At 41.1% G+C, this 25,004-nt stretch overlaps 1 protein-coding gene across 6 annotated transcripts in view; it reads left to right on the top strand.

Moving 5' to 3' along the window:
* Positions 1-25,004, top strand: part of FAT3 (FAT atypical cadherin 3) — a 1,069,235-nt gene that overhangs the window by 872,772 nt on the left and 171,459 nt on the right. For all 6 annotated transcript variants that reach the window (XM_069639361.1, XM_069639365.1, XM_069639363.1 and 3 more), the window contains 5 exons: positions 1,329-1,543; positions 3,595-3,732; positions 4,580-4,723; positions 12,229-12,426; positions 21,177-21,975. In XM_069639361.1, coding sequence (XP_069495462.1) covers positions 1,329-1,543; positions 3,595-3,732; positions 4,580-4,723; positions 12,229-12,426; positions 21,177-21,975 — 1,494 coding nt within the window. The remainder of the gene's footprint in view (positions 1-1,328; positions 1,544-3,594; positions 3,733-4,579; positions 4,724-12,228; positions 12,427-21,176; positions 21,976-25,004) is intronic.

Genomic DNA, 25,004 nt, shown 5'->3' with positions numbered 1-25,004 from the left:
TAACAGGCGTGTGCATTGTGTCAAAGTATATAAGAACTATTGCTACATTGCAAAAGGGAAAACATGAAAGGATATAATATGGCATTTATAACGCGCCTGTACATAAGTGTTTCTAGGATGCATTTTGTTTAATGCGTACCCCACGAACATATTTGCTCAGTCCCTGTACCAATAACATACTACTTCATCTGTGTAATTCACTAGATCAAATATTTGAAATAGAACAAGTGTGCTTGGTTGTGGACAAGGGATAAAAGCAATAATGTCTGGGGAAGAGGAGCTTCGGGGTATACAGGAGCTGGATTTAGGCCATTTGTGCATATTACAGCTATCCTCAATTGGCTAGAGGAAATGTGTTTTATGACAACCATTTTAAGACATTAATCTTTGTAGGATCAATAGTTGCCAAAATACCAGTGCTGTGTATATCCCACTTGCAGATCCTAGCAATTGGAATTGCTTATTTGTGCACCAAATCATAAGTGTGTGAATTTACACCAGAGCTTTATCAATTCCATACCTGCAAGCAAAGGTAGGTCAGAATATGTTTCTTCTCCCCGAACATGAGACTGAAAATCATGACTGCCATATGGTCATTTTTAAAAAATGGAGTGCAGTCATTAAGCTATATTTCATAATGAATAAATGCAACTTATTCTGCACACAACCTCTCTTAATTGCATCCATTTCATATGTGTGAACACAGCACAACAACTTGTGGAAAAATGACAGTCAACTTGGAATGGCAATTTCATCCACCTTTAACTAGTGATTTGCAGCTTGATTCATGGAATTATTTGCGTGAAAAACGCTGATTTGCTCGCCTTTCTGCACGAAAATCCCTATACTTCAAACAGGGATTTTCAGGCAGAAAGGCGCGCAAATCTGTGTTTTTCACACACATAATTCCATGAATCAGGCTGTTAGACTGCATATGGCAATTTAATTACTATATCCATTAATTATTCCTTATTTTAATACTGTGGTTTCACTGATGCCTCCGTTTTTTAAAGTTTTTTTTTACATGTCAGTATTGTGTAAAGAATATGATGGAAAGTGCTACAGTACATATGTTTTTATGTACATTATGGCTGCAGTCTGTTCTCATTTAGAATGGATACCCTGTGGAATTAATAGAGCAAATCTGCAATTGCAATTAAACTATTTGGAAAGCTGGTGGGTACTGAATATTTGCAGTTCTGTGTTGAAGGGAGCATTTCAGCAAGAAAAAGAAAATATGTGTCCACATGTTGATCTTAACTGCAGTAAGTAATATCACAGATAATCAGCAATGAAAATATATCTTTTTAACATAACTGTCCTTTTAGGTGTCATTTCAGTTTTCGAAGCTCTGGACTATGAAGCATGCAAAGATTTCTATGTGGTAGTGGAAGCAAAAGATGGCGGCATGCCTCCGTTAAGTGCAGTCACAACAGTGAATATCAACTTAACTGATGTCAATGATAATGCTCCAAAGTTCAACCAGGAGATGTACAGCGCTGTCATCAGCGAGGATGCTTCTGTTGGTGATTCTGTAATCTTGGTCAGTATCCCAAACATTTTCCTTTTTTGTCATAAGTATGGCTTAAACGGAAATGTTACATGAGTATGCAGTGTTAAATGTTCAATCCATGTGTACTTCCTTTTTGTGTACTTTGTCAATCAGTCTTATTATGTTGACTTTCACATTTCACGAATCAATTTTAACACTTGTGGCATGAGGCGTGATGCTAATTCCTTAATGTCATTGGCGATATTATGAAATCAGCCTCAGACCAGTTGAAAGGGTGAAGATGCTAAACATACATGGGATGCCTGCGCAATAGTCCATTATATGCTGTACCTATTAGGCTAATATATATATACACCTAATATTGTTAACCAGTATTAATGCAAAATGTTATTGTTTCAAAATATGCCTTCATGTTCAAGTGAAGCATTGTATTATGTGAAGTCACAGATTTCAAGTCGTCAATATGGAACTATTTTAATTATGGATCCTCCACCTATTTTGTCGGATTCTAACCCTGAAGAGCTTCTGGTCCAATGAATGTTAATTGTTTTCAGTATGAACTGTTCTATTCAGTACAAAGGGATCTGATATGGTCAGAGAATTATCTCATTTTAGCAAATACATTTCAAAACACCGAAAACTGCTACAGAATATAACAATTGATTACTGGGCCCAATATCTTTAAACCATTAGCAATTAAAATCTCTAGAGTAAAATCCCATTTGATTATATTATTCCAATAGTGATAACAGTTGGGGGCAAGAGAGCATGCAAGTTGACTAACAAGAAGGCAGTGTTAGTCTAGTTTTAAGTGTGCACACTTTTGGACATTTTGGCTTCCACCATTTGTGATAAACATTCCATGACTACATGTCCCATTTCATTAACCATTTGTGCAATCAAGAATGTAGAGTGCATTCTGTAGAGATATTTAGTCTGCATAACACATACATCCAATTCCAAATGAAATGCCTGCATATGTCAAAAACACATATAGAATAATATAGTGTTATGCACCCGTTCCAAGGGCTGGAGCGGGTGTTAATGGACTTAGGACGTTAACACCCGTTCCAGCCCTGGGAACGGGTGCTTAGTGCTATTAGCACGCCGGGTTTCTAATCTGGAAAACCGGGGTTTTAATAAAATTGTATTTTCAGTCAGTGTACGGAACGCTGCCCTCCTCTGCCCTACCCCGCTGAAACTCTGTGGCTGTCATGGAATTTTAAGGGGGCTCCCTTTTGTATAATGGCATCTTGGATGGAGGAGTTCATAAGCCTCCCACTTCACTTCCATTTTAATTCTTCCACTCTTTGTCAAATGCTGCACAAGGTTTAAGAATGGTATTTTATAAATGAAATTCATCAACTCTGAACATCAACTTTTAACAGGTGAATCAATGAGTAGATATAATTTTAAGGAAGGTGCCATTAATGTAGTAGACTACTCTGGTTAACATACAACACAAACATTTAGAAGTAGCAGCCTATTACTGAATACTGTACTATTCAGGACATAGATTGTAACAGCAAAGTAGACATCTTGATCTTGGCTAATGGCTAATTGGATCAGTAGGCAAGTAGAATCTGCAAGAACACATTGCAATTGAGGTGTGCATTGGGGTGGTAAGAGGTGGATGATGGGCAAGCACTGTATTGTTATGTTGATATTTGAATGATGTCATTAATGTGTATTGTGGTATATACTTCCGTCATTGTATTTAAGCATATTCTTCAAATCCAACGTGCCTTTGTACACCATGCTATTTACCTACAGTTACCATTAAGGTGTTGTGCATGCATTTGCTTTGCCCATCTATTCATTAAATCATATTATTAAGAGCTCTTCAAAGGTCCTAAAATGTCCTCACATTTACAACTCTGCTTGCTGCAAGCCAGAAAGGTTCTTATGTCCCCATAAAAATACTCTTACTGGAGACTAATTGGTAGCCCCATATTCTTTAATGAACAGCACTTCATTCGCTCATTTAAAAAAAAAAAAAGATTTGATGCTTATTTTTTTGATGATGTTCCTAGTTTTACGAATACTTTTCATGCTTGCATTTATTATTTATTTTCCTGAAGCTGATTGCAGAAGATCTAGACAGTCCAGCCAACGGGCAGATCCGTTTTTCCATTATCAGCGGTGATCGCGAGGCTCAGTTCACTATTGATCCTGTTCTAGGGCTTGTAAAGGTTAAAGAAAAATTGGACAGAGAAAGGGTAAGGAATCAAATGTGCCATTCTTATCTACAGGAATTCATGATATCCTTTGATCTATTTTCAATGCACTTCATTGCGATTTTGGAAGAAGCCTTTTACCGTCCAATGAAAAATCAGTTTATAGATTGATTTTAAATTTTGGATAAAAATAAAATTTGCTTGCAAAGCACACCTGCATATATGACAGTTATGACAATATTTGACATTGTTTTCCAATGGCGATTCTGCATAGAATACGGCTTTCATTTTTCAAGTAAGAATAGTTGTTCTTAATTCATCAGTACTCTTCGGAAGGGTTTACGTTTCATAAAACCATCACATTTGATACTGCCGGTTTGACAAACTGCCATTCTTTTACAGAGTTGGTATTAGCTGCTTAATTATGATTTCATGGTGACCCTAAAGTAATAAAGTACCATTCACCATGTTGCATTGTTAATTACTTTGCGTTGTTCTTCGCTCCTTTCTCGGCACTGGCACAGAATGTACTCCTCAAACAATTGCTATCTGAAATTCACGCTCTCCTGGAAATCGTGACTGGGTGGCAGAGCATTTTCCGTGCACACCCCCTCTCTTTGGAATGTACAGCCTTTAGATATTTGGAAGATCACAGATCAATCAATTAAAAAAAATGACTGAAAAATCACCTGTTCCTAGGATAAATGCGTACAAACTCAGACTAGTTATTCCAGTGCTACAGAGCCATTTATGGCTTACAGGTGCTTTATAATCAGTGATAACATAACATCATAAATAGTGGTAACATAACATAACAGATGCATTATCTCTGAAATTCCATAGATTTTCACCACCCATTCATAATAAGTTTTGTATGTATTGCTTTCAGGTCTCTGGCTACTCTCTGTTGATTCAGGCTCGGGACAGCGGCATTCCACCCTTGTCATCAACTGTGACCGTTAATATTGATATTTCTGACGTTAATGACAACAGTCCCCTTTTCACACCAATAAACCAAACCGCTGTGGTACAGGTAAGCCAATCATGTGCTCAGAGGCAGTAGATATGCAGATTATATGAAGACTGGATATCGATCCATGTTATTTGATTTCGGCATGCTCTTAAAGGAATTCTAAAAGTTAATTCAGTTCAAGCATCTGTTATGCCATTGACAATGTCTGCCTACATGTCTTTATACATAACTACTGGATATTATATTCAAAGAGACCCTGATACAGTATATGCTTCACACAGCATCTCAAAATATGTGTGTGTGTGTGTAACTGGTAGGAATTACGATTAAATGCACAGAGTGTTGAATATCTAACCTAGCATATCTGCAGTGTACGAAATACACATGCTAGACATGTCTAGGGTTAATAAAAGCTATTTTAACATCGTCAGCTTTTGATTGCTTCCTTTTATCTCCAGTATTCTATTATTTTGCCATTGTCTCTTGTCACAGCCTGTACACATGCTACCATTTCTTTTCATAGTAGTGCAGGTTCCCACAATCATTTGCATCACGTATGCCAAGATCATGCAGGTCTAGGTTAGGCATGCAGGTAAGTGAGGCACTGGCAAATACTTGCGAATATACATGAACGTTACAACTGTGTGCTTGTTCACCAGCACATGCATTGGTCATGTGGCAATTGCCCGCATATCTGAGCACATATGTGTGTATGGTGTATGCATTCCCCAGCATGTTATGCCTTCATAAGGTCACTTGCACACACACACAGCAGTTAGCTTTTTTGAATTGTGAGCAATTAATGCATTGGGTAATTTACCACTTTGTAAGTGATTTTTCTGCCCATCTGCTGCTTTGTTCTTTGGCGAATCTGTGATTTGCGACGATCAATAGTTGAACATTTCTGGACTTGACACCACTATGTGAATCTCTTTGAACTCATTTACTTTTCTTTTGCAATTTTCAGGCTTGAGTCAAATTCACATATACGATGGTCTCCAGTCTATTCCGCTGGACATGAATAAGATGGTCTCATAAGTGGTCATGACGAAGGATACATTGAAAGTTTAAAATGCGACTAAGAGAACTCCAGACTCTCCTTTGACTTAGCACAGCGGATCCCTGCGCTGGCAGTCTCGAGTATTGAATATTTATACGGCGGCAGTGGTTTGAAATGTCACACTTAAATGTGGATAGAACAGACCCTGTGGGATGCCATCTGCAGCAACCCAGTAATGCCAATTTACCCATAAAGTTCCAAGAGCTATACTCTCAGCAGGGAGACACATTTTGATTAAACTTTTGATATTGCCTCCTGGAAAGATAACTGCTTTCCACTGTAACAGATTTCACCTTGTACCCATAGTGGACAAAATTGCTTTATTTTCTGCAACCCGATATAGCCTTGTCGAGTCTATTTTGTTAAAAGGCCACCTCACAGCATTATAGAATACTGTAATGGGTTCTATGTTTCCAGTGGATCTTATTTTCTGGTTAGTCTGCAGACAATATATCTCAGTTTATTTTCTGTGCCAAACGTCTGGTATTGGTAAATGGAGCTGCATTAAAATACAAAGGCTAAAGCATCACTAAACTGAATGACCCAAAAGAGATTTTAGTCCCGGGGGAATCCAAATGAACTGGTATGACTGGAAGCATTTTGTCATTTATGAGAAGACACATTTTGACATCCTTATATTAAACTTCGAGATATATTCTGTGCCCAACTAGCAATGGAATACTTTCCGATTTGGCATTAAAATAACAAAACATAACACATTTCCGATGTGAAAGTTTTCCCTGACACTTCCAGACAAGTATGGATAGAACTAACTCTAAATAACCAAAGGTCTACCACAAAGCAGGCGTAACGCATAAATGGTGCGTTCAGATAAGTGCAGTATTGAGGGAGAGATTGACTACAGCCATTTTTGTTTTTGCATAGCGGCACTTACTTCATGTAAAACATTATTAACACGGTGGCCAATATGTATTTATTGAACACCAGCTGATATACCTTACGTTGCCCAGGCTTTCATTCCCTCATAGGGACAGGCAACTCTGCAAAATGTGTTGCAGATTGGTGAAACGTTGTGGAATTGTATAAAAGAACAACGCTTTGCGAAGCCACAAACCCACAAACAAATGTTGACTTTTGCTGAAATCCGGGAAAAGGGGTGGGGTGTTCGGAAGGTCCTAACAGGTGAATGTGCAAAATGTGGTGCACATTGGTGAAGCGGTGTGGAACTGTATAGGGAACATATGCAAAGCCACAAACCAACAAACCCACAAATGTTATATATGTAGAAGATAGATTTCCAAGCAAAGCCCTCACCAACTTTTCCCTAAGTCTTTCCTAATGTGCATCTTCAGAATGGAGTTCACAAACTCAATTCTATTACAGTAGTTAAAACATTACAGGTCTTTACAGAACATATAGCACTTTTATGAGATGCATCATCATTTCAACGCACAGCGATGGCAGCGTCACTTTCCTGGCACTGCGTATTGGGTGGAGCTATTCACATCTCCATCTCCACTCCATTTAATAATTAAAAAAAAGCTTCAAAATTCGTGCAAATTGCAGGTTTCACTGGAACTTCTAGCTTTAAAAAGGGGGGGAACATATTAGCACCAACTACAGTTGTGGCAATATCCATGTCACACGTACATGCACCACCCATAATGGGGACATTGGTCCATGACAATGCAGTTATCCTAACAAGAATTTTCCCAATCTGAGCTTCAATATTTTAATTGTAAATAATACTGGGTGAAAGATGGTGAAGCATATATCCGGTCTTAATTTTTGTTTAAAAATATCCAAGGAAATGGGTGCTTTTTTGTCAATGGTACAAACGAACGTTTTACCTTTCTTAAATTTGTATAAACAGTATATCATCCTTAAAAGTAAATTCTTAAGGTTGTCATCACTTAAGTCACTGGTGGCCACACGTTTATTTTTGCATTTAGATACACTTCGGTGAAAACACTGGTGCAATTTACAGAAATACAGTCACCTACATACAGTTATCTGGGAAGTTACTTGTCTCTTTTTCCCCAAACACTTCTTTTCTGAAGGCTTTTATTAGATAGACAGAGAAAGCTGTGTTAGAAACATTGTATATTTCCATTTTAACTGATCATCACCCTCTAAGGCAGAAATCCCTAAATCTAGTGCTAAGAGTATAATTCCCTTCAAGTGGCACAGGCTTAGATCAGGTAACAAGTCATCCAGAGCCTCAGCTACACCAGGTCCCTCGGAAGATCAATACAAATGAGTACCATTTTGGTTTAATACAGTTTAAGTGGATATCAGGAAAACATAATGTGAGCTATGTTTATTTCCAAGGAATAAGGTGCAGATACTAGATATTAAAGTGGAGATGTTAGAGTTATTGATCTCAGACCACATAACATCTTTCTTTCCATGGCACCCGTGGGGATTTGATTACTTATCCTATGACCAATCTCTCATGAATTACCCCCTTCCACTTACTGTGTCTTCTTACACTCAGTCATATGTCACAAAATGTTAGCATCCTTTAATGTATCCCATACCTCCTCCATATTGAAATAGCTAAAAAGCTGGGTTCCCAGTGCTTTTGAGTAACTAGCAATATTACATTAGCTAGATTGCCTCTTCTCTCCTTCACATTACTTTACTTCTGGCCTCATCTCAGTGGATAAGCATTTCCTTATGCAACTTTCCTCCCGTCATCTTACCCATCCTAGCATCAGTCGTGCTGGGTTTTCTCCCCGGCTTTCTTGATCAATTTCCAGTTGGTCCCAAACATCGCTCCACAGCAATTACTTCTGTTTCTCCTCATCTGAAACATCTATCACTTTTCCGAATACATTGAAATGCCTCTTTTACTATTGCTTCCATATTCACATCAATGTGTCGCACATTAGTCCTTTAATACCTATTAAGTACCAGATTTATTTTAGTGACATCGCTATTTTAAGTGTATTATGGATGCCTAGTATTTTAGTATGCTGTTATCAATTGTCGGCGTTCACTCTATCATTGTTTGTACAGTTCTTTGACGCCCTTTTCAAGCTTTATAGAACCACAAACATTCATAAATAAACAAATAAATGTAACAATCGCTTGATAATCGGATCGAAAGCGATGTAATATAATAATATCAACTGTTGCCTGTCATACAAGTGGAAGGTGCATTGTGATTTAAACAAAGAATTGGGAAGTTGACTTAAATCTTGAGGATTGGTTGTGTGTTGCCAGCAGTTTGCTGTTTTCCTATGTAGACACACTACACGCCAAAGACACCTGTGAATATCCACTAAAAGGCCTTATAAAGAGCAGCTCACTGTTCCTAACATGGCAACTTTCCTGTGCTGGTCTGCATCGGAATCTGGGGTTCAAGTGCAGTGTTTAATATGCTGAGCTAGGACAGAATATCTAACATCCCCACTTGTAATAAAAGCTAAGAAAGTGCTTACATAATGCGGAATCGAGCAAACAGCTTTGCCACCATATGTATTACATAAAATCGTTTGCACTAAGGCAAACATGTATCAGACTGCATGTGTACAATGCTTACAACATAAAATAAAAAAACATGGTTTACTACATGTCATTGTATGTTATGTGACAAACACAGTAGCAGGTAAACTGTCTACTTCATTTTTACTCTAGTGAAATATTTGTAGATAATGCAAATGGGCGAAAAACCTGTTTGCTCCATTCCCTATAATAGAAGTTGCAAAATGTGGGCTAAATTCCTTTTCTCCAACGTTTACATAATCTGTCCCCTGAACAATGCATCTGTGCTCACCTGTGATGAAATGTACTTGAAGTGATTACAGATCAGGAATATCTTAATATAGCAGCTGCCATAACCCCCAACCAGGGGCCAGATTACCTAACATTTGCACCAGTGGTAACGATTAAGCAAATGTGCAGACAAAATGAAATGGAGCAAACAGGTTTTCTCAGAATCTGTATTATTTAAAGACATTTCCACTAGGGCAAATAATGTATGTATCAGACCGTTTTTGGTACAAGGATTGCTGTATAACACAAAAAAATCCTTTGATGTTACACAGTAAACATAGTGAATAAAGCAGCATGCTTCATTTTTGCAACAGAGAAAATATGTTTAAATGTTATGGATTGGGACTTAATCTGTGTTCTCCAGCTCATATCATCCAAGCTGCAAAATGTGTGCTAAATTCAATTGCTACTTTCTTTTTGCAAAAGGGCAGCATTTTTGATATTCTGGCCCCAGGTGCTGGAAAGTTCACGGCACAGGCTTGTACTTTAAACATTCTCCAGCAGTTTGCATGAGGAGGTTAGAGCCAAGCTATGGCTGTTACCTTCAGCACCACGATCTGTGTTGCCCTCTCATAGCAGCCCTTCCTCCCTCCATATATCACTCTCTTTAGACAGATGAAGCTTCCACTCCTCTGCTGGGAAAGAGGAACAGTATTGCTCGTCATGAGCCACAACAGGGCTGATACTTTCACATATGGTTTGGGGTTGAGCAGGGGTGAAATAAAAATTGTAATTCCCCCTTTACAGAACTGTCACACGTGCTCATCGTAGATTTGATAGTGCGGAGTATCTGAGGTGTGAATGGTGATCCAGCCACCGGAGAGTGTTTGCATACCAACCTCTCTCGGCTTCAGAGAGTACAACTAAAATATTGGGTCCCATTCTAGGTATGCCGCTCTGGAACTAACATGCTAGTAATTCCATTTACTGGCACGTTTCTGGACCGCCAAACTAGAAGATTTCCAGTGGGGTGGCCTGATTTACCTCCAGCCAAGTGGTATTACTGGTGACGGTATTACTGGCACTCCCTGCATGGAGTCCTATGGAACGCCATGACATGCGGATTAATCTACCCTTGCTGGCACTCGGAATCTGCCGGTAATTCTGGCAGACTGAGTGCCAGTAACAGTAATTCCGTTTGGTGGTATCCCGCCGGATTTACCAGCGGGATAACACCAAACATATAATGACCCCCATTAGGTTTCTGATGCAAACTCCACTCAAGTCGCTGCATAGGCGTCAGTCATTGATCAAAAATCAGTCACCAGTATCTTCCGATTCGGGTTCACTAACAGAAGGTTGGGTCTGTGCAACGTTCCTGTTATGTGCAGTTCTGATCTTTAACTGGATGTTAATCTCATCAGGGTTCCCTGTCATGCTTATCTGGCATACCCTGCAACAGTTCTATTCTCTACATACACATCGAAGATTCACTCAGGACTAGCTAGTCTCATCCAAACTCCTTCCAAACCAGTCAGCTTTGGAAATGTTGAGGAAATGGCAGCTGGGCATGCCGAAGGAAGGATGATAACATGTGCAGTGGCAACATCCATTTCTCCTACTCTCTCTTGTTGATCAGATTATAAATGGTAAACTGCTGCTATTAAAGTAATAATGCAATTATCTTGCTGTAGAATGGGAATAAATAAGGTCATGAAATAGTATCACTGCAAATTTGAGTAACTTGTTCTAGCATTGGCTCAGTGGCAACGCACTTATTTTGGAAGCAAGACGACCCAAGCAATAGCGGTTCAAATCCCGGATCCACGTTTAGAAACCTCTTCAGTATTAATCAGTTGTTATGGTTATGGTGGTATATTTTCTTGACAGTACAATATCCAAGTAAACTAATGCACTTCACCATTGAATGCGCGTTCTAATGAAAAGCAACCAAAATGGTCACTACGGAATTTGGCATATGTATATGGCGAACAGGTTCTACACACTGTATATTAGGAGCTGTAATGTTCAACTGCATCATGTGCCAATAGTTCCTTGCAATTACCAGTGGTTTTGGATTTCAGAATCATAGTTTTTTCTAAATCCAGTCACGGAGGAGACAAAGGGCCTGATTTACAAAATGTTCTTCAATGGAATTGCGCCATCGTAAAATGCTCTTGTAAATCAGGCCCACCAAGTCCCAAGTGTTTTTTGGCATGAAAGCAATTAAAACCACCTCACAAAATTTAAATTAGAAATAAAAAATCAGCAGAAGTTAATTTAAATGGGAAGATGTGAAATATGTATAATGTTACATTATTTTTGGGTTTATTGTTTTTAATAAATTCGGCCAAATGGAAAACAAAATCGTTGTTACATGGGATGTCATAATATCAAACTAGTCCTTCAGTGAACTATCTTTGAGTTGGCAAAACAGAAATAATGTTTGATGCCGTTCCTGGATGATTGTGGAATGAACAGTGCTAGCATCTTTGTAGAGCTGTTTCAAGACTTGCAACGTTTTTTTACACAAAGCTATGCAGTGAGTTATACAACAAACTAATTTGGATAAAAATGGAAGAAAGACATATGTTTCTTGTGGGAAACAACTGAGAAAGGAGACATGACTCACATGAAAAGACACGTCAAATCCTAATGCTTGTATGCAAAATACAACACAAAATACAACACACATATATCACAAAACATATGGCAATATGGAATATAGGTTCTTATTTTACATAAATGGTCTATGTTCATGTCTGTTAGTTAGAATCTCAGTGGATATCCTTTCATTAATGTTTTTCTTGTCTATGTTTTTTAGGAAAACAAACCTGTGGGAACAAGTATTTTGCAGCTGTTGGTTACAGACAAGGATTCTTTTCACAATGGACCACCCTTCACCTTCACCATTCTGTCCGGCAATGAAGATGGGGCATTTACACTGGACCAGCATGGCATTTTAAGATCCTCGATAATGTTCAAGCATAGTGATGCCAATGGGTACCTACTTGCAGTACAAGTAAGTTATCAGTTTAGGCAACGTAATAAAAAGTGAATGTGCATTAAACAGACAGCCACATCCTAGTACCACCCTCTAATTATGTGGCCTTACACTGCAAGAGGAATTGTTTTGGCAGCTAAGCGGTTAATCAAGAATTGCATATTTCATTTTTTGCAATAGCCATTCAGATATTTTATATTGTAAAACACTGTAAGGTGTGAGTGTGTTCACACGCGCGTGCGTGTTTGTCTATGCGTATGCATTTGAGGATATTTATTGACTTTGGTGAGGGAGAATGTGTTAATACCATTGCCAATATCTCCCTTAGTTACTCGATCCCAAAGTGAGTTAAGTCACTGTGTCTTATTACTTCAGTTATTGACCAAGACCAAGGCTTCCTTTCAGAAGTCGCAGTGAGTTTGGATGTTAAGTTAGAACAAAACAAGTAAAACACTTTGGTATAAATCAGTCGACAATGATTTTACTTTTAAAGACAATTAATTGAAATGATTAAATAGAGTCCACTGTTTATACAGATATAAAATGTCAATGTTATAAAGCATACATCAATGAAATATGTATACACAAATATAGTTCATAGGCATATGAAAAGTGTTGCATGCAAGTTCAACTGGTGTGGCCGAGGAAGGACCAAGGCACAGTTGAAATAATTGGATCTTTATAGTCACGGCAATAGTGGTGTATTGCCATTTTGTTTTCTTACAGCCAAAGCTTGGGAAATCGGCATACAAATATGGGTGTCCCTTGATCAAATACAATAATCCTAGTCTGCATTGTTTGACATTTAGTACCCTTAGAGGTGACTTTAGAAACCTTGCTTGAGAAAAAAAGGCAAAAGTATAGGAAGTGCAATGGGACTTAATGACATACATGATCACATGTTCACACTTTCCCAATAACTGTGCGCACCATACATGATAGCCAGGGAGAGAAGACTATGATGCACATTTGTAAACAGGTCATGAGATGCCCGAGGGGAGGATATTTAAAGTCCCAGAAGGTTCTGTTTCCATATTGAATGGCATGCGAGTCTTCACCAGACAGGTGTGCTGATCTCCGTGCTCTCTTGTTGAGTATTATTATTATTATTTTTATCATTATTACTAGGGTATTTATTGAGCGCCTTTCAAGTCATGGGGTGAAATATACGTTGTGGGAAGCAGTGATGCAGAGAGATCCTTCTGTACTTCAGTATTATCTTTTGATAAAGAATTGTTCAATACTTCCAGCAGCATTACACTACTAAAACATTCCAAGGCAGCTACATTTAGCTGTGAAAATTGACAGCCATTCAGATTTAGGTACAGTGTGACTGACTAATAAATTCCAAATTACTGTTTGGGTCAAACCTGCGTGAAGATTCAGCAAATACATCTCTGCAGTAGGTTAGGTCTCAGATGAAGAGTATCGTGATGATATCAAGAGCCAGTCTGTTCTGTGATGCGCAATATAAGGGAAATGGCTCCGCGTTTTGGGCTGTAACTGTCCTGGCTTGGTTTTCAATGACGCAGATCCCAAGGAAGAACGACAAAGTTTCATGTAAATGTCAGGATGACCCAACCAGATTGAGCCATCAGAGAGGATTGTTTTTCTACATGCGATAACCAAAGCAGGTTTGTTGCAAACCTGAGCAAAGTCTGAATATATTCATTGACTCCCTTAAGCACTTTCCTATTTCATTATATGTGCTTGAGGGTTCTTGTTTCCTCACCACGGTGCGTGACATAGCTTGAACTTGTATTTATTGGAAGAACAGGGGTGTCAATTTTGATCAAAAAAGTTTACAATGACTAGTTTACAGATGATGTAGGCATTCCCCAAAAGGGGAATGACAGTCAGTAGGGAACCAGTTCATGACGGTGTGATCAAGGTGAACATAGATATGGACAAAACAAAGCACAACAAAACAAAATATAAGAAAAAGATCTGCTGAAGGGGTGTGTACAGTCAGATCACATTCAGCCAAATGTTTACCCTATGTTTTAATGACTTCTTTTAAAGCATTTGGTGTTCTTGATATTACAACTGCAAAAACCGAATGTTGGCAGAAATGGCAGAAATCTGCTCTCTGCATCAGGTGAATCCTCAGCAATTTTAAAATAAAAAGCTCCTGCTCCAATGCGTTTGTAAACTGGCAGCAGCACTCACGTTTTTCTGACTCCTCCGGAGCTATTTACTGTGGATTTGAATTTGAGTGCTATAGTAGCTTGATCCTTAATAAACTGAGGCTTATTAGCCAGTTAGATAGCTTAGTGGGTTGAGTGCTCGATGCTGCAATCTGTGTATGTGACCATCAGGCCCAAATCAGGGATTCATCTTTCTGAGGTTGATAAATGACTACCAGCTTTGGTTGGGTGATAATTGAATGTAAATATGTTCTGTGTACAATACTTTGGTGAAAGTTCTATTTTAACAACAAATCATACCATTGTTTGCTGCTTCTGTATTTGAGTTTTCAGCACTAGTCACATAAATGCCCCTTAAGTAACTGAATATTTTCCTCTGGGCTGCTGCGGCCATCAGAATTGTTCACATCCCTGTTTTCCACTGTTCATAACTAATGTGTGTTCCTGATATACAGCCCCTACCTCCTGCAGGCACACTCAGCCCATTCTTTGCGTGCTCTATCATCAACCTCCTTTTTCCCCTCCCCTCATCACACATAAGGGCCCTCATTACAACACTGGTGCTAAACCATGGCGCTATTAGCACCATGGTTGGTGCTGGTGTTGTAAGGAGTCCGCCATGGGGAAATGGGGAAATACCGCCCCATTCCAAGGTTGGCGGGCGGTATTTCCCCATTTCCCCATGGCCCTTCTCCATTCCCATTTTTGCCCCATAGGACTCAATGGGAATGGGGAAGGCGGCAATTACGGTACCGCAAATTGCGGTACCATAATTGCCTGTGAGGTCCCTTTGCGGGTCCCTACTTTAACGGCTGGTCCAGACCAGCCGTTCAGGTCGGGTCCCGCAAAGGGACCTCGTAGTAAGGCGCTAAGTGGTTAACGGTGCCGCAGCCTTTTACGGCGCCATTAACCACTTAGCGCCTGGGTCGTAATGAGGCCCAATGTCTCTGTCATCTGATGGAGCTTTAAGGGGAAGCAAGATCTCACCCTTTGCAGCTGAATACATATTGTGGCACCAGCCTACAAAGTCAGAAACACATATCTACTTAAGAAATTGCAATGATGTCCACATGCCTGCAGGACTGTTTTAAAATTACCATCCTTAATGTTCTCTGTCATATGTGAGCTGCCTTCTTCTAAGCATGCCCAGGCTAATGGCAGGCGTAATAATTGATAACTGAACAAAGCTTCCTATTCCACCGGAACCAGATTATCTGTGACCGTCAGATCTGTTTGACTACCAATGGACATCTCTTGGATGTGACGGAAGGATGTCACTCAAACCCCAAAAACAGAAGATGCTTCGCTTCAATTAAATCCCGAGGATCTGAATCCACTCCCTCCCATGCAGGACGTGCCAGATGCGCCCTGGAGGATCCCTCATAGGAACCTTGGCTCAGGAACTGTCACGGGAACAGAAAAGGAGGTTGTTAATAATTACTTTCCCTTCCTCTGATTAATATGGGGTTACCAAAAGAAAATGCTGTTACTCCACGTCTCGCCCCACCCATCTGACAGTGAACACCATGTCCTTCTCTTGTTACTGCACAGAGAAGGACTACTAACTCACAAGATCTCAGGAATAGGGAAGATTCTAGGAACTGTATTGGGACCTTTCATCGAAGGGATTAATGTGAATGGGTCTTCAACGAATGCGTCTTCTTACATAGCCCAAGAAGATGAGCTTTGGACATGCACCTCCTCCCCAAAGAAGAAGAAGGACCCACTGGAAATATTGAGGAAGATAAATACCTAATGCTTGGATAGGATGGTTGGCGTTTAGCTTCACGTCCTCGCAACTTACGCATTTCTAGGTTTTGGCACGTACTTCCAGCGTAACATTGCCTGGCGTCTGTCCGAGGTTCTGCATGTGACCCGTCTTGCGGCTATATTGAAATGGTCTGCTGGTTTGATTCCTGGAGATTAATGAGTTTTGAGGCCACCAGCTGCCAATGAATAGCCGCAGGTCCATCTGGGATGCCAGATATGACCTGGGATGAGAGGGACATGCATCAGGTTCAGGAACATCTTAACAGTATAAAATATTGTCAAAATATGAACAGGGTTAGGAATGCTAAATGTTCACCAAGACCAACCACTGGTGTTACCCAAGGCCCGTGTTGACCATTGAAAGGAACCCCAATCCCCCACAGAAGGGCCCTAGGCTTTGGCACCGATGAGAAAAAAACAAAGCAGAAGAGCCCCCAGAAAGAGTACGAATTTGGACATGTTTAACTGGTGAACCATTTACTGGATTCACGTAATGAACTGGGACTCCGTAGACTCGTCGAACACGGCCTTCTCCTCTGCGCCTACATTTCAGGTACTGAACTGGGACGCCGTAGACTCGTTGTCACACGGCTTTCTCCTCTGCACCTAAATTTCACGTACTGAACTGGGACTCTGTAGACTCGTCGAACACGGCCTTCTCCTCTGCACCTACATTTCAGGTACTGAACTGGGACTCCGTAGACTCGTCGAACACGGCCTTCTCCTCTGCACCTACATTTCAGGTACTGAACTGGGACTCCGTAGACTCGTCGAACACGGCCTTCTCCTCTGCACCTACATTTCAGGTACTGAACTGGGACTCTGTAGACTCGTCGAACACGGCTTTCTCCTCTGCACCTAAATTTCACGTACTGAACTGGGACTCTGTAGACTCGTCGAACACGGCCTTCTCCTCTGCACCTACATTTCGAGGCTTCTTTATTTATTTCCAATGTGCTTCTGGCTCACACAGGCAACGTGTATTCCTTCACACATCTAAGTAGTGTAGCAGAATGCAAAATATGTGTTTGCGCTGCACCACTTATGATTACGGATGTCAAAGAGAAAGCTATGCCAAGAGCCTCTTAAGCTGAACAGTACTTAGGATTCCAGGAGGAAAGATCATAGTGGTTGTGCCCTCATTTGTGTTCCCTTTAAATGCCTTATGATAATTAGCCCGCTTTGCACATAAAAACCCTTGTGTCAAAAGCTCTCCAATTTATAAATGGTTTCCTCAGTTGACTGTTGTCGGTGATTCTTTACTTTCTGAAAGCTGAACATTTTGAATTCGAGTATGGAAATGACATTTTCTCTCTGCATCTTTTGGCCTGCCCGATGTGTACTCCTTTGGAATAACATGGCTCCCTGTGCATGAAGTGGCATTCTCCTTACCGTAGCATTGGCATATTGACATCTACACCAAGCCAGAGAAAGCATATGTATCCTGGCATATCCATGCCAAGACATGCACTTCACTGTAGATCATTGTTCGAAAATCATACCTTAAGTTCGGGCCAACAGCAGAAAATAGAAGTAAGCGTTCCATTCAGTCTATAAATTAAATAGGGAATGGCGCCCAGCCAAGGACTTTAAGGTTAACTCCAAACTTAGTTTTTGTTCCGGGAAGTAGATAGTGATGGATGGCTGCTGGCCAGCCTGATTTACCCAGGCTATGCCAGTGTGATATGTGTTGCCAGCAGACAGAATCGTTTAGGAGTGGAGTTTTCTGGAATTCAAGGTGAGACCTTGCCATCTGTTAATATTATGAATGGACTTGAGATTGGAACTTTTTTTTTTATAGATATTTGCATTCCCATCTTGTACAATTTCTGGTGGCGGTACATGTTACTTCTTGAAAGCAGTTCCCTTGTCTATCCTTTCTCGATTACGGGACCTTGTTGATGCTCAAGTCCTTGTTCACCATATCAGTTACCAAAACATCAATTACGAATATGGTGGCTTGCCCAATCTGGAAGACTTGAGGACTGAACCTTTTACAGTCTCAGGGCGGATATTTGAATGTGACCAAACAAAACAAGTTTGTTTTGAATAAGTCATTTTCCATTATTAAATAGATGGAACCTTTTTTGTGATACTGTGTTTGCATTGTTGATCTGTGTTATGTGGAGTCACATACTACGACTGGGTATAGTGGATGATGTTCATAGCTTCCTTCTAGGTGGTGTTGATACACCCATTAGTGTAAGAAGGAGATACTTACATGATGAGATCTGTACCCCAATAATGAGAGTGCTCTTCCCACCCATCATAAGCTTTGACTGCTTCAGTTACATTCTGGAGATACCCCAATGGCATACACATCAGTGAATATAATTAGGTCCCCAGTATGCACCAAACTATGCTGTGAGATAATCGGCAGTCTTCCAGGCAGTGCTGTTTCTGCATAGCTAGCATTTTCCACCTGCCACTTCTTTCGTCGGGGTTCCCAAACAATTGTCCTCAGTCTGGTCCTTGATCTCTAATATTGACATTGAGAGCAATTAACACTATTAATGCATAGCCTTATAAGTACATGAAGCAGGCGTGTTTCTAAGCCAGGTTCCGCAGTGATGTCAAAGTCTACGGGTGCACAACATGCATTTACTATGACACTTTGAATCAAGGATGGGAAAGCACTCTTGACACCTGGGGCCAGATTACAGAATCTTTGCACTGGTGCAAGTGCAAAGATTGCACAGTATTAGCACTAGGGCAAAGTTTGCCCTATTTTTTAAAAGCTCTTGGAAATATTAGAAAACAATTGCACCATGACAAGTGCATTTTGACATGTTATAAACTTTAGGGCAAAAATTGCATTTTCACTGTATTTGGTACTAGGGCAAAGTGTACCCTAGTGCTAGTACGGAATGGTATTAGCATCAGGGCAAACTTTGCCCTGGTGCAAATATGAATCGAAAATGTACCTTTTCCCACTAGGGCAATTTTTGTCTTGGTGCTTATACCATCACAAACTGCACTTGTCATGGTGCAATGATTTTCTAATATTTTCAAGTGTTTTTAGAAATGGGGCAAACGTTGCCCTAGTGCTAATACCGTGCAAACGTTGCCCTTGCACCAGTGCAAAGTTTCTGTAATCTGGCCCTTGGTTGGGTAAACCAACTTGACATTCCTAAACTGTGTATGGCTCATGTAACCCGCTAAATCACTTTGACATTCCCTAAATTACTCTTGCCAGGCGTGCCAAATCAAAACAACAGATGGGGAAATGACAATTCCTGGATAGAGGCAGATTTCTGAATGCACTCACAAGCACTCTTATTCCTTCTGCTTTGCACACCAAGCCAATCTGGCGCTCCTCAAACCACCACGATATCTATACTATGATATCAAACTACAGTCTTCTTTACCTCGTTGAGCTCTCCACCAGGCTCTTCCCAAAATAAGGAGTGGGAGCTGCCAGTAGCACTCTACTCCAATATTCCCATGGTCCAGTCCCATGGTTTCAGGGCAGGAACAGAGTGTATAGCAGAGTGAATATAATGGTATTCATTGTATAGACTTCATAAGGCTGGGAGGATGAGAGGGTCTTGCAATTATCTAACCTTCTCCGTTTGGCTTTTGCACAACTCTAGAGAGTGTAGACATTTGCAGCATTGTGTATCTGCTTGGTACTGTCCTGCTGAAACTAGAATTGCCAAGATCATCATTTCCGCGCCCATCCCATGTGTTGTGAAAGATCCTTACTTATTTTAACGATATTTGACACCTGTATATTACCAGTGACAACAGGCAGCTTAGTATGCAATTGGTTCTTTTACAAATAAGACTCACTCCTGCACTCATTGGGCTTTTGCAGTAAAACAAAAAATATATATATATATATATATGTATATATATATATATATATATATATATATATATATATATATATATATATATATATTATTATACACACACATAGGAATGGTCTCCTCATGTAGAGTATGTGTGATCTACCTGCACTCTTCTCTTCTGAATGCTTCCATAGCCCTGCCCCAAAAAGTGACTTCAATACACTATACATTCTACATTTTCCAGGCATTAGACTATACACTCTTGTGTACTTTCCCATACGACTCTTATAATCTCTCTTTAATCTAGTCCAGCTACTATGCATAAGTGTGTCTGTGTGTGTGGATAAGTTATCTGGGCAAGTGAACTTCACTTCTTTTAGGGATTTACCCTGATCACACCCAGGCCTCTATGATAAAAGAATCATGAAGAAATTAGCATTTCCTTTATAGTTCATGAGATAGTTGTGAGTAGCTACGTTCTTGTTCTCAACGTCTGTTTCACAAAAAAGAAAACATGTGCAATTGTTTTTTTATCTCCGAGGAGGCAAAGACTTCTCAATTCCTTTCCCCCGCTCCTGCTGTCTCCTTTTATATCTTACTTGTATTGCATTATCTGACCGCGCTTTCTAGAGCAGTGACGAGACGCAGTGTAAGGCGAAATGTGTGAAGGGTGTTGCTGTTATAATGCTCCTGTGAATTGTGTGGGATCTGCAGCTGCTGCTGCCTCCGCTTCTGCACTTTTAATGAGAAGCGAAACAATCACACTCAGATACCCCCTAAGCACCTTTAGGTGGAAAAGTTAGCATTTGCAGCTTCATCGAAATACTTAATTAGAAATGCTTCAGAGTGATCGGCTTCAGAGGCCATCTGCATGCTTGCCTTTTATCACAACCTGTATTCAGCATTTTTAGTCAAGTAAAATGTGAACTGGTGGCCATTAGGTTATATCTCTGATTACCATGCAGTGATTTTAACATATTTTCTGTGTCAAGCTACTTCTAATCCAAAGAAAGATGTAAAATGTCGATTCTGAGCTTTTTCTTTTGCTTTATTTCAGGCAAAGGATTCTGGGAAGCCTCAGTTGGCATCTCAGTCCTACATTCAGGTCCGTGTGATTGAGGAGAGCATTCACAAGCCGTCGGCCATTCCGCTGGAGATCTTTATAGTCACAATGGAGGACGACTTCCCTGGGGGAGTCATAGGGAAGATTCACGCCACCGATCAAGATGTGTACGACGCGCTGACCTACACACTGCGCTCTGCTCAGAAGAGCTTGTTCAAGGTTAACAGCCATGACGGCAAGATCATTGCTCTCGGAGGGCTGGATAGCGGTAAATATGTCTTGAACGTTTCTGTCAGTGATGGCCGGTTCAACGTTCCGGTGGACATCACGGTCCACGTGGAGCAGCTGATTCAGGAAATGTTGTTGAATGCTGTCACCATCCGCTTTGAGAATGTGTCTCCTGAAGACTTTGTCGGACTCCACATGCATGGATTCAGGCGCACCCTGAGGAATGTGGTACTCAACCAAAAGCAAGACAGTCTCCATATCATTAGTATCCAGCCCGTGGCTGCCACCAACCAGCTTGACATGCTCCTGGCAGTGCAGATGCACAGCACTGGCTTTTACAAACCTGCCTACCTGATTCAGAAGCTTGCAAATGCGAGGAGACATTTGGAAAATGTCATTCGCATCTCAGCTATCCTGGAGAAGAATTGCTCTGGACTGGATTGTCAGGAGCAGCACTGCGAGCAGACACTGTCCATAGATTCCCACTCCTTGATGACCTACAGCACTGCTCGCGTCAGCTTCGTGAGCCCCCGCTTCTACAGAAATGTTCGGTGTACCTGCAATGGTGAGTTTGCATAGCTCTTTCTGGTGTTCTGATGGTAAATCTGTGCCCACCACACTTTCTGATAAGAACTTCCATCAACCTGCCACAGGATACAAAGGGCTAGAAATGTGGCAGTAATCCTGTTACAACTATGTTACTGCCATATTTCTACACTGCCAAGTTTCTGACCACAAGATGGAGGGAGCACCTCTACCAAAAAAGCTAGCACTGAATCATCCACCTTACCAACACAAATCAGCAGATTCACCACTCAGAATAACTGCTCACAGTAAATGCACTAAAAATCACCATGGAATCCAATGGGGATTTCACCACCATACCACCACTCGTAATCCTGCGATAATGCTGCATGACCAAGTGGCAGTAATGGTAAGTGATGCTGGCGTGATTTAGCGCCAACTTCATAATGAGTCACAGTGACCGTTCAGCATATCATAGTGGCTTTACATTATTGAATAATCAGGAATTATATATGATTTCATTTGGGTCACAGCACTATGGAAGATTCCTACTTAGGTTATGTTATGTAATGTTACTTATTCTTGTTATAGCAAAACTATTGTTACCATTGGCAAATATGACATAACGTGGGCTATTGAGAGCAGAATAGACAGATCATGTGTGCCAGTGCAAGACAGAAGGGTGGTTGGCATTTCCTGCGCGTGTGCAACGTGTGCAAGCACCTTCTTTGCATTTTGCACTAGGATTTTGCTGTTGTTCGGGAAGCCGGAGCTTGTTGCCTGCGTGCAGATTAGTAGAGTGGCATGACGAGGTGTACGAGTGAGGGACAGAGTTGGAAAATATAGTGAGTGCTTGTTTTGCTGGACTTTGTGAAGAAAGAAATGCTGGTGCATGTTGTATAGTGTTAGTTATACAGGAGGTTGACAGTTAGATGGTATTCACGGATTAGGCAAGTCTAGCTTTCACAATACAGCCTGGATCACAGGCATCATGACAGCCACCAGCCTAGGGTCACTGCTCATCTCCACAGCACACATCAATTCATTGACGCATAGTGCGATGTAGCGCATACCATGCAGCTTGATAAAGCACTTTAAAAGTCAGGAGTGTGTAAAAAAATAAAGCGATAGCCTCAGAATATGGCAAGAATGAGCCATTTCTGAGCAAACTCAAGATCCTGGAAGAAAACATGAAAATCGATTTTAACTTGAATCCTGTTTATTTGAGCTGCCCTCGATATTGACCATCCGGCCTTGCTCTGCCTTACCCTTGCTCCTCCTGGGCCTGAGGCTTTATCTGTGGCAGTGGGTAAGGATCAATGCGCCATGTATGCCCCTCCCCTGCATCTGAAAACTCCAGCCGAGCCACTTCACTATCAGAGCATCTAACTGGGATAAAGTCCTGGAGCCCGTGCAGCACTGCAGACTCCTTCCTCCATAGTCAAGGCAGTGGTGTGGGTTGCGTCAGGCCTGAGTCCAGTCTCGTTCAGGCCATTTGTGCTGGAAAACTGCCTGCCCTGCTCCCTATGCCACCTCACTTTGCCTCACCCATTGCATGCCAACCAGAGGGGTGCATTCCTCTTGGACCTAAGGCTTTTGTCTTAAAGTTGGCGAGGATTCCCTCTACACCTTCCATGTCACTTCACCACACCTGCTTCATCCAGTGCAGGCATGTAACTAACATCACAGCCAACTATGATTACGTTTTTCACTTAAGACTTGTTCCTGCTCAGCAGAGACAGGTAATTGGGTCTCAGCGAGCCACATCACCAGGATTGAGGCCTGGTCTCTTTGGCCAGTTGAACTCTTTGGTCTGTTTGGGATCATTTGTGCAGGCAAAAGGCTGCTCCCTGGTGGCTTTGTTTCCTCACAATATGTCACTCTACCTCACTCCACCTCACTACCTCACTCCTTGCATTTCAACAATAGGGGGTGATGTTCCTGTTGGACCAGAGGCCTTTATTTGCTTCAGCTGGGAAGGATTGTCACTATACAATCCATGCTGTTTTACTGCACCCGCAAGCCCCAGTGCGAACCACCTACCTCACCAACATGATAGTGGAGGTGGCAGTGGTGTGGTTCCCAGAGGGCTATGTGACCAGGCTTTCTTCTGTGACTCTTTTTAGGAGGATCGGCCAAGGCCAATCATCAAAGGTAGGTTTCGCAAAGGGAATTATCTTATTGCCTCTTCACCAACGTGGGCCCTCCACTTCACTTGGACTACCACTCTCTACCTGAAAATGCTCACCATGTGTAACTCCACTGCCTGCACTCAACACTAAGCTCCAAGGTTACCTCATTGTATTGCCTGACCTTCTTAAACCTGTGTTTAGTAACAAGTGACCTACTCAAACGTGTATTTTGTTCTCTGCTTGCCAACTTCATCTGTATTTCTGTTGCTTCATGCCTTCTTAAACCTGCACTTTACATCTTGCCACGCTATCTTGCTTGTATTTTGCTTTCCACTGGCATGTCTCACCTGTATTTTATTCACTAATAGCAAAAAGTACCTGTTCTCAGACATGACAACACTCTCATCAAATGTTGAAAATCAATGATCCTGTAGGTTGCTGTTCTGATTTGCTTATCGCTTGATGTGCTTTGCACTCAGAAGTAAACTGCACTGAGAATGGGCGTGTGTGGCTGGCTGACATACCCCGGAGCAGACATTTGGCGGAGTGAGAGTTGGTGTGCTGCTGCATACTGGAGCCTACTGTGCTCCCATATGTCGCCTCAACCTGGTGTGGTGCAGTTTCTTGCAGTACTTTGTGGTGCAAATGTCCCAGAAACCATGCATTTTAGGGTTTAGGACCGATCCTTCTACAAACACATTGATGTTTTGCCGATTTCAGGCAACCGTCTCATGTGTGAAGGTGCAGAAATCCAGGTAAAGGGGTGGGGTGTCCAAATGTTATGCATCCAGTAATGTCTGGAGGGCCCTACCAGGTAACTATGCAAATTGTGGTGCAGATTGGTGAAACGGTGTGGAATTGTATAAGGAACAATGCTTCGCCAAGCCACAAACCCACAAATGTTGATGTGTGCTGACATCTGGTGAAATGGATGGGG

Source organism: Ambystoma mexicanum, chromosome 7q (assembly GCF_040938575.1).
Source record: "Ambystoma mexicanum isolate Mex_15411 chromosome 7q, UKY_AmexF1_1, whole genome shotgun sequence".
Taxonomy (NCBI): Eukaryota; Metazoa; Chordata; class Amphibia; order Caudata; family Ambystomatidae; genus Ambystoma; species Ambystoma mexicanum.
Note: the sequence above shows the minus strand (reverse complement) of the source record. Positions and strands in the feature narration are given on the sequence as shown.